The sequence below is a fragment of the Triticum urartu genome, chromosome 7 (assembly GCF_003073215.2).
Source record: "Triticum urartu cultivar G1812 chromosome 7, Tu2.1, whole genome shotgun sequence".
Lineage (NCBI taxonomy): Eukaryota > Viridiplantae > Streptophyta > Magnoliopsida > Poales > Poaceae > Triticum > Triticum urartu.
The window spans coordinates 12,577,549-12,588,591 of NC_053028.1; the positions used below are offsets into that span (position 1 = coordinate 12,577,549).

The window sequence follows — 11,043 nt, forward strand, 5'->3', positions numbered from 1 at the left end:
GGTTACTTCCGAGTGGCTGACTGGTAGGCCTGGACGATCCTGTCAAATCCCGCAACAGTCACGCGCGCGATACGTGGCGAAAAAGGTGGCACGGAGATCGAGGCGGCTCCGCCCTATCCCATCCGATTACTGTGGCCTCCCCCGCCCCGCGCGCTTCCCAAAATTCGAATCCCACGAAATCCGCGGGCAGCAGAACAACTTGTCAAACGGAAGATCTCCTCCACACCGTCACTCGAAGCTTTTCAAGTAAAGAAACTCACTCGACAAAAAACTAAGAATGGATCAAGGCGATTGAAAAAGAAGTTGGTGTCATCCCTCAGGTTCATTGATCCGAAACAAGATATACTCATGGCGTGGAAAATGGGTCGGAGAAGTTCTCAATTCCTTCCCCACTCAAACCTCGATCCATTCGGGGGTTAATGATGAAGCTATGTACCTAGGGTAGGGTCATGGACCTGTCCAAACTACCCTCCCCAAGGACATCTCTAGAAGAAATCACCTTTCAATCGACTTGAAGGTGTTCCACTCGACAGACTCGAAGACACTCGACCATGAAGCCAACCACTCGACCACAATCCAACCACTCGACGGCCAGGAGATCTAAAGTCACTCCGCTCGCTAACGGTTGGTCATTAAGTAGCTTTTATGGTCATCATAGCACTTTATTGGTGGCGTTATCAGTAACGCACGACCTTAATGTACCTTAAAGCCCTGCATAACTGAGGGCGGGAGGGGCCTGGCGAACTCTATATAAGCCACCCCCCTCCTCAGTGTAAAGGGTTCGCACCCTTGTAATTCATACATACATAATCCAGTCGACCGCCTCCGGGCTCCGAGACGTAGGGCCATTACTTCCTCCAAGAAGGGCCTGAACTCGTAAACCTCGTGTGTCTAAAACTACTCCATAGCTAAGATATTGCCTCTCCATACCTACCCCCCTACACTACTGTCAGACTTAGAACCACGACATCGCGGGCTTTGTTAATATAGTCGGATCATATGGTATTTTCCCCTCTCTATCTTGTTGTGATGAATTGAGTTTTTCCCTTCGAGATTTCGTTGTCATCGGATTGAATACTTTTGTGGATTTGAGAGCAATTGATATATGTCTTGCATATGAATACTCGTGGTGACAATGGGGTATCGTATTGATTCACTTGATATATGTTTTGGCACTCCACTCTCTGATTCCCGAGGTGACATTGGGGTAATCTATGCATATGGGTTGATGCACGTTCTCGTCTTCTGTTTCTCCGGTAGAAATCTTGGGGCACTCTTTGAGGTTCTTTGTTTTGGATTGAGCCTTCGAGGTGATGGAGTCAGCTAGGTGTTTGCTAACTCTCAGGAGCAACAGTGTCAAGTGAGGGCGGCAGCACTGGAGGAATTCATTTTTGGTGGTGCTCCTCAAGTACCGAGCCGTGACTTTCAAGATGAAAACCTAAGGTCTGGCCCTCATTGGTTGTGTCTGGCAATTGCCTTGCTGAAGGAGTTGTTCTGAGAGCTCGGACTTCTTCCAGGTGAAAACGTAAGATCCTGGATCAAGCAACGATGGTGCTTGTGCATTGTTTCCTTCTTGGAGGCGTTGCTTTTGAAGACCTTTTATGTTTTCCGAGTGTTGCATTTGGTGGTGTGGTTTGTGTGCGGCTACTGAGATAAGTCGATCGCCGTGGTGGGACCTTTGTTTTTTCCTTTCTCTTTTTTTTTCTTTGGCTGTGTGTATCCTGGATGTCATTACGACATTTTGTAGGTCCAGAGGCTGGTTGTAATTGGTATCTGCGCGATATTAATATATTCCCCTTTAATTTTTTTAAAAATCATGTAGTAATCATAGGAGCGAAACCATTGATTGAGAAAAGGACATAGCTTGTCGATAGGTTCAATCAGATCCATGGATTAAGTGTAGTCGTGCACGCCACATACAACAATATGTTGTTGTCGTTGGATTGCTTTGTACTACAGAAAAATATGTGATATCGATACTTATCCCAGATTGCTTGCATTTGTTGCCAAACATTAAGCCATTGCTATGCATTTGCACGATGCATGCGCCATTTACATTTTTTGCCCGCCCCAGTATAACACTTTTCTCTAGTTTTGGGCACAAGCCCAAACTAGACATTCGTCTAGATTCTTAGAAATTTGTGGAGGCACGCATCTACCCAGTCATGCAAGCACCTCTATTGCCTCACGATCTGCAAAGTCGTTGGATCTTGCACAAAGGATAAACAAGTTTTAAATTATTGCTTCTGAAACTTATGATTTTGTTGCTCGTAGGTTCGTAAACTTATGATTATGTCGGACGCTCGTACTAAGTTTCAAAGCTGGAAGTTAAAACTTATGATTTTGTCGGACGATTTTGTTGGTTGCTCCTACTAAGTTTCAAAAGATAAAACTTAGCGAAATTTTAAAATTCATCAAAACGTATTCAAAATGAATGTTATTTGAAAGTCCTCATCACCAGAAACTCGAATATACAAACCAAACTTAAGTTAGGATTTTGATTCGAAAGATATAGAAGATTGAAAATCAAAAGCAAAAATGATAAGGGGGTTGGTTGTTTGCCCCACCCCTACATGGTACAAATCCTTCCATGTAGCTTCTATCTATTCTAAAATTCAATGTGATATAATAGAATTTGATAAATTCAATCTCTCTCTCTCTCTCCCTCTCTCTCTCTCTCACACACACACACACACACACACACACACGTCATATGCGACAAATTTGATGCAGTAGTATTCTGACGGGATATCATCCTTTGCACATGATCGTGTCCATAGCAATGGTAGATGAGCAGTCTGTATCTAATTAACATCACAAGCAAATGTACAGTCCCTTTCTCTCTCATTTTCATGGCTATAGCTAGGGCGGACGAGCAGTCCGTCTCTAACATCACGCACAAGTCAGAAGCAAAAAGGCGTTTTGCTTCGTGGACTAAGCTGGTGTTTTTTGTTTTGAGAATTGCACAGGTTAATTTTAGGTGTTAGAATCGTACTAAACTGGCATGCTCATCTTATCATTTTCAAGGCCATTGAAGGCCATAGTGTCCTATTAGAAAGCCCAGGAATATGAGGCATAGTGCTTGATTAGATTTTCTTGTTTATCTCAAAAAAGAAAAGATTAGATTTTTCTTGTTATATGTCTGTAGATGTTTGGGGAGCACTTGCCATCAGACTACTGATATGTGGCTTTCTATGAGACTACTCGATGACCGTAGGATTAAAACCATGCTATTCATCCGATCTAGTAGAAAGTAATCAGGCGGTGAGCTGTCTCTTTCGTCTGGTAACTGACCCTGTAGCATGTCCTCTCGGCCGCTAACCTCTAAGTCCTCCACTAATTACGCAATGAGTTCGTTAATTAATCCTTCCCCGGTCATGGAAGCATGAAGCAAGACACTGAATATTTGCTTCCAGCTTCGTTTCTAATATTTGCTTCCAAACCTGTATCCTAGTAAAATATAATCAAACAGTGATATAGTTCCATCAAATAGAAAAAAACATTTCCCCACTTGTTTCAAAACTATATATCAATCCGGTGCGTCCATCAACTATAAAATTGCTTCCAACCAAATAGTACTGAAATTGCACGTGAAACAATCTTTTAGTATAAAGAAAAAATTGCTTTGCAAAGGAATCACGTGGAAGCACAACTTGATTGACGACGCATTGTTTGAAAAACATATTTCCGCTTGTTTCAGAAGCATCATTCTTGTGCTTCCGTCAACTATAAAATTGCTTCCATCAAAATAATAATAGAAATGCATGTGAAACAATCTTATTCGCATAAAGAAAATGTTGCTTCACAAAGAAATCACGTGGAACCACAACATGAATGATGACGCATTGTTAGAAAAAACATATTTCCGCTTGTTTCAGAAGCATCAATCTCGTGCTTCCATCGACTATAAAATTGCTTCCAACCAAATAGTAATAAAATTGCAATTGATACAATCTTGTTATATAAGGAATTTTTTTTGCTTCACAAATAATGAAAGTAATCACATGGAAGTAATGCTTCCAAACACAAATCATGCTTCCTAATCTATAGTTTCCCGCAATGCTCCATCCAACCATGTCTGACCTTGACGATCTTCATTTCTCCCACACATCTTCGGGTGTCAATACCGGCGAGCATCGACGCCATTAAAGCCCCAATGATCTTGACCTGTGGCCACCGAGTGTGCCATGCTAGTTTGCTTCCAAACTGATCTCACGTTGCGGACCGTGCCTAGTAATGATCATCATTTATGCTCACTGTCGGCAAGGCGTGTTCTTCCGCTGTTGTCAACGCTGCAGAAACTAAAAAATGAGTTGTTTGAATTGAATTCAAACACAACGCCTACAAAACATTAGGGAGCATGTAAATGAAACAAGCTGGACATGATGTAGAAGCGCATGTATGAAACATATGAATTAAACTATACTTGGTGAAGAACTACAGCTAGGAAGAAACACAAATATAGGGCCAGTTTGGATCGATGCCTGAACACCGTGTCTGGGCAAATTGGGCGCCTAGATCTAGCCTGAGAAGATGTGAAATATTGCCTGGCCAGGCCGGCCTCGTGCATGTGCGTTTGGTTGGAGTCCATAGCTCTGCTGCTGTTTGTCAGAGTATTTGCTGTGTGTCAGAGTCCATAAAGTCTTTATATACTACTCCTTCCATTTCTAAATATTTGTCTTTCTAGATATTTCAAATGAAGTAACCACATACGAATGTATGTAGACATATTTTAAAGTGTAGATTCACTCATTTTGCTCCGCATGTAGCCACTTATTGAAATATGTAGAAAGACAAATATTTAGGAACGGAGGAAATACCATACTGCTATTGTAGCACCTCCAGGCACAAAGAATGGGACGCCTGGGCCAGGCTATGTACCCTGCCTGGATAAGCAACTTCTTTTCTTTCCTATTTTTTAATTGGACCAGGCTAATCACATGGCTAGGCCAGGCACGCATCTTCTCTATCAGGACACCAAACAAACAAGTAGCAGGCAGAGTACAGGCACCAACCAGGCCAGGCGTGTGACGGCGTGGATATTTGGACGCATATATACTCATACAATATCAAAATAGAATCTGCATGGACACAACAAATTCAGCAAAAAAGATCATCCAACAGGGGCGTGGGCTGATTCTTACGGCTACTGATCCTCCCTGAATCTATTGATCCTCCGGGTTGCATGGTTAGGCAACCACACCAGCGGTCACCCCTGTTGGAGATGGGCACCGCGACACGTACGGAAGGGAGGCGCTCTAGCGCGGTGGATGGGAAAGAAGTGGGCGGTGAAGTGGCCGTGTTGCTCGACAACGATGAGAGGAGAAGGCCCGTGCATGCAAGGCCATGGTAGAAGTGGATCTGAGAGGTGCGTGGGTTGGCAGCGAGGAAATCGGGAAGGATATGGGGAGCTTAATTAGGGAGAAGTTACGTACCTATCCATGGGGGATTTTTTTTGCACAATATGTGAACGCCAGATCTCAATTGAATCGACGGCCATCTATTAGTCTGACGCTGGCCGTCTTATCAGCCTACAGATAGAAAATGTTTCCCGTATATATACCTACAAATAACAACCTTCCTTTTTACCTCCTCATACATACTCACAAGTGCATAGGCATGGCCAGCTCGTCAGCGTTGGAGTTCCCCGTGAGGAGGAAGCTTGCGGTGCTGGTGCCGCCTGCGGCCCCTATGCCACGGGAGCTGAAGAGGCTCTCCGACATTGACGACCAGGACGGGCTCCACTTCCTGGTCCCCATCATCCACTTCTTCCGGCAGCATCAGGGACAGAGCCAGGATTTGATCATAGGGGGGGCGAAGACAACTACACTAGAGATTTTTTTAGGTTAACACTCTTTCCACTAATTTATGAATAGGATTAACCAGTCCTGTTACAGTGATAAGAGAAAAAAGAGAGCAAATCTGACCACTAATAGAAAGACAACAACACAAGAGATGTATATTCGCCAAATTTTATTAGTGACCTAAGAGAAAAAAGAGAGCAAATCTGTCCCTGCGCACCCTACCCTTCTCTGCTTCTCAATGATGGCGCGATGGAGAGATCTGATCGGAGCGGCCAGCTGGGAAGTCTCGATCTCAGCAGCTGGCAGCGGCTTGGGAACTAACAGACTACGGCCCTGTTTGGTTCAGCTTTTATCGACGGATTCCGCTGCCGCACAGCAGAATCTGAACCAAAGAGCGAATCCAGCAGAATCCAATGACAGAAATCCGCTGTCAAAATCTGAACCAAAAGCGGAAGCAGCCCAGGACGTGCTTTCCAAAATCTGATTCTGCTGTGAGCCAAAATCTGAAAAAGCTGTATCAGCTGGTTTGCCAAATGACATCATCTTTTTCACATCAGATTTTCCACAGCTGTTTTTCCACAGCAGATTTTTCAATGCTGCTTTTAGAAATCCACAGCCGAACCAAATAGGGCCTACCTCTAGCGATGTGGATTCGTGCTGTAACTAACAACTAAGAGGGCCTTTTGTTTTCCACGATGGCCTGCTTGCATTTTAGTGCTCCATATCTAATGGGTTGCGCCCCTAAAAAAGATCTAATGGGCTGTACTAGTACATGGGCTGAGGATAGGGGGGGCAAAGCAGGTTACGTACATGGACGCAAGCAGAAAAATTAGGGAATCACTGATCGCTATCGAGGGTCGACTCGATCCTTGCCCCTCCCCCCTCGTCCCCCCTTAGAATCGTCCCTGGGCAGCATGACGACCGGGACGACGACCCTGCGCCTGTACTACGCAGCGCCATAGCGGCGGTGCTCGTGCACTACTACCCGTTCGCGGGGCGGCTGAGGGAGCTCGAGGGCCGCAAGCTCGCCGTCGACTGCACCGGTAAGGGCGTGCTGTTTGTCGAGGCTGATGCCGACGTCCGTCTCGACCAGTTTGATGCGGCCCAGGGGCCGCCCTTTCCGTGCCTCTACGAGCTCCTATTCGACGTCCCCGGCTCCTGCGGTATCCTCGACTGCCCGCTCCTCCTTTTCCAGGTATGCTTTCCTCAACTTTCGGCTTTGGTAAACCTCGAAAAAACACTCGAGACTTTTCACAAAAAATGAACTGGATTATAAACGGGAAAATAATGCAATTTTCAGAATCGGCTGAGACTTTTAAAATCCATCTAAAATGTACCCTATAACTATATAACGTGTCATCCAATACTGAGCCTCCTGCATGCATGCAGGTGACACGGCTCGCTTGCGGAGGCTTCGTCATGGCTGTGAGGGTACAGCACACGATGGCAGATGCGGCGGGGATGGTGCAGCTCCTGGGTGCTATCGCGGAGCTGGCTCGGGGTGCGCCGGCGCCAACAGTGCAGCCGGTGTGGGGGCGCGAGCTGCTGCAGGCGCCGCTGCTGAACGATGATGTACTACTCCCACCGCGCTTTGCGCACTGTGAGTACGATGATGTGATGGACATGAATGACGCCATCGTGCCCTTTGAATTCATGGTGCACCGCTCCTTCTTCATTGGGTGGCGGGAGATCTCTGCCATCCGATCCCACCTCCCGTCGGCTCTCAGCCGCGAAGCTACCAACTTCGAGGTCATCACGGGGTGCCTGTGGAGGTGCCGCACGACAGCTCTGGCCCCCCATGCCGACGAGGAAATGAGGATGATCTGTACCGTCAACATCCGTGGCAAAAAAGACACTATCATCCCCGTCGGCTACTATGGCAACGCCTTCGCTTCCCCGGTCGCCATCTCCACGGCCGGTGACTTGCTCGCCAACCCTGTGAGCTATGCCGTGGAGCTGGTGATGAAGGCGAAGCGGGAGGTGGATGTGGAGTACATCCTCTCCGTGGCAGCGCTCATGGCACAACGCGGGCGGCCACACTTTGCGGTGGCACACACCTACCTCGTGTCGGACGTGAGCAAGGTTGGAATCCGCGACCTTGACTTCGGCTGGGGCAAGCCGGTGTATGCCGGTCCGGCGAAGGGCGGAGTCGTCGACATACCAGGCGTCGCCAGCTTCTTCATTGCTGTAAGGAATGCCATGGGCGAGGAGGGTATCTCAGTCCCCGTGTGCATGCCTGGCCCCACCATGGACAAGTTCGTTAACGAGATGGGCAAGCTCATGCGCCCGGCATCGGCTGACACGTTTTCCAAGATGTGATCTGCAATCTGAGTTTGAATCGTCATCTGGTAACACGGTTTTAATTGACCATCAAAATGAGTGCTTGTACCTGAAATCTTGACCGGCTACATGCTTCTGCGTTTAGTCACTTTCTTCTTTAGCAAACAATGTAAGCATGATTTAAATAATTAATTAAGATAGCCATGATGGCTTTCCCCTAAAAGAATTTAGAATACTATATATCTAGGGTTGTGCTACGCGTCGGCCGACGGATCTTTTAAGAAGATCCACCCGCTCGACAGCCATTAGATTTGGCGTTATCCAACGACCCACCTCCATCCTCACTGCTGCAACGAAGACGGTGTTGCAGAACCCTTTGTAACAAAGCTCGTGTTGCATAAACATTTGTAATAGAGTTTTTTTTCTAGCTTCATCTTTTTGCATCTGAGATGATGTTGCGGAAAGAGCTTCTGCAACATCGATGATGTTGCAGAATCTTTTTGTAATGAAAGGATGTCGCAGCGCACTGTCGTTGTTGCCGTCGCCGTTGTTGCAGAAACTCGTCACGCGTGCGTCCGCACGGCCTGACGGGCATCGGCAGCTTCCGATGCACGAGGTCGACCCAACGGTGTCATAGAAACTTCTGCGACGGGGACCTCCAGTCTAGATCAAGCCGCGGCAGAGGTGGCATGGCGCTTACCGTTGACACCTGGGTGGCTTCCACGGCGACCGCTCGAACCCAGCCTCCCTTCATGGTAGGGAGGCCACCGCCGGCGGAGGTTGTGTCATTATCATTGCCCTCCCTCACGCGGTGCCTTCCTGGTGGGTCTGCAACAAACCGCTTGTTGTGGTCTGCCTTTTGAAATTGGTGCCCAGTTGCAAGAATATACTATGTGGCTAACGTTTCAGTGAAGAAAAGGATGAGGGAGGGATGCGGTGTATGGGCCCATGATGACGTGTGGAAGACGTAGGACGTCAGACAAAAGATCAGTCGGTTGAGCACCAGCTTTTCCCATATATCTATATCAATACCCATATATAGTGTGGGAATAACTTACATTGTCATCCATTGAATCTACTTCATGTAACGGTTGAGAATTGTCAAACCCAAGAGTTGTAGCCGTCAGATCAATTCTTGTGTCGTACCAGATCCTTCCACTTGGTCATGGCTTGCTCGACGTGGACTCCCTAAAGCTTTCCACACATATTCATTTTATTTCCATGCCGTGTTTTCATGTTGAGTCTGAACAAGCAGCAATAAAGAGATTGGCCCATATCAGAGGAGCACAATTAAAAAATATATTAGGGGTGAGAAAAAAACGCCACGACAAAGAAAAAATAATATTGTAAACTAATGATAACCCAAGAGTAAGGGATCAGTTATAGCCTTTTCGATAAGTAAGATTGTCGAACCCAACGAGGATTTAAAAGGTAAGATTAATATTCTCTCAAGTTCTATCAACGACTGATACAACTCTACGTGCAATGTTTTCTTTACCTAGAAATAAAAAATAAACTACTCTGTAGGTGTAATGGGATATATTTGCAAGATAATAAAGAACGTGGAAATAAAAGTTAGGTGTTATTTAAATAAAAGTGAAATAAGATAAGTATAGCGATTGTGGAAAAGTGGTGGTTGGATGTGCGGTATTGTACATATGAAATTGATAACTAAACAGATAACCATCATTGCAGTTTTATGTGTGGGAAAGGCCTCTGCTATCCCTTCCTCGGAATTTTATGCACTTATGATTGGAACTATTAATAAGTATCCGCGACTACTAACAAAGTTCATTAAGGTAAGCCCAAACCTAGCATTAAGATAAATTTGGTCCATGTTCATCCCATATGCAACGACTCGCGAACTGGGGTTGAGGTTTCTATAATCAATCACATATTGCAACACCCTAAAGCGTAATCCATATACGTGTGCGCTTATATGATGGGCACCAAAGGACAAAAAAACATGTCACTCAAACATATCATGATCACCAACTAATCTATAGGACAAGAAGAAATTACTCACACATGAAATCTCTAGCATCAACAACCATATTCAAGTATAGGGTTACAGCGGGTTGCGGGAGAGTGAACAGCTGAATAAAGAGGGAGGAAGATGAGTGAGGTGTTGATGAAGTTGATGGAGATGGTCGGAATGACGATGGTTCTCCTAGCGGTTCTATGGCACCACCAGAAGAGAGGGGGAGCTAGGGCCTCCTGCTTCTTCTTCTTCTTCTTCTTCTTCCATGGCCTTCCCCCAAGATGGGATCGGAGAAGGATTCCCCCACTGGTCCTTGGCCGCCATGGCTCCCTGAGGGCGGAACCCCACTGAGATTGGATCTTTCTCTGTTTTCGCTACTGTTTATGTGGCCGAGCACCATTTCCTAAATATCCGGAGATTCGTAACTCTGATCGGGCTGGAATTTTGCACTTTTTTTTCATAAATTAGCTTTGTTGCGCCCGAAGTAGAGCTCCAACCACCTTACGGTCTAGCCACATGGATGGTTGGCGCGGTTGGGCCCCATGCCGCACGGTCTATCCATGTGGCTCCCACATGTGTAGTCTTGCGTTGATTCATCCACCAAAAATTCTAATATATTCTATACGAAATCCACACAAAAATTAAGGTCATTCTGGCTCCGTCAATTTTTCACCTAAAAACCCCAAAAAAGGAATTGGCATTTGGCACACGCGGTTAATAGGTTAGTCTAAACAAAAATAATATAAATTATTGCCAAAAGTATATAAAAGTGGTATGATAATAGCATGAAACAATAAAAAATTATAGATACTTCGGAGACGTGTTTGCTAACATGGATGAACTGAGCTTGCTCAGATGGTGGGTTCTTTGTGGTGGAACGTGTCGACGAGGGTTAAGTCTTAGACTTGGCATTGATGCTCGCATTTTTTCTAGATTTATTTCAGCATTTTCAGCGATATTCGTTCTGTGGGAGTAGAC

The 11,043-nt window shown here is 45.8% G+C and overlaps 1 protein-coding gene across 1 annotated transcript; it reads left to right on the plus strand.

Moving 5' to 3' along the window:
• Nucleotides 1-5,583: 5,583 nt before the first annotated feature.
• Nucleotides 5,584-8,123, plus strand: LOC125524526 (benzyl alcohol O-benzoyltransferase-like). The gene is made up of 4 exons (XM_048689568.1): nucleotides 5,584-5,789; nucleotides 6,729-6,771; nucleotides 6,814-6,999; nucleotides 7,194-8,123. Exons 1-4 carry the CDS (start codon nucleotides 5,620-5,622, stop codon nucleotides 8,121-8,123), a joined length of 1,329 nt encoding a protein of 442 aa, XP_048545525.1. The 5' UTR covers nucleotides 5,584-5,619.
• Nucleotides 8,124-11,043: the final 2,920 nt, after the last annotated feature.

Coding starts and splice junctions, on each gene's coding strand:
- LOC125524526 (XM_048689568.1), top strand. CDS start 5,620: ATGGCCAGCTCGTCAGCGTTGGAGTTCCCCGTGAGGAGGAAGCTTGCG. Junction 5,790..6,728: donor TTCCGGCAGCATCAGGGACA/GAGCCAGGATTT, acceptor GCATGACGACCG/GGACGACGACCCTGCGCCTG. Junction 6,772..6,813: donor TACGCAGCGCCATAGCGGCG/GTGCTCGTGCAC, acceptor CGGCTGAGGGAG/CTCGAGGGCCGCAAGCTCGC.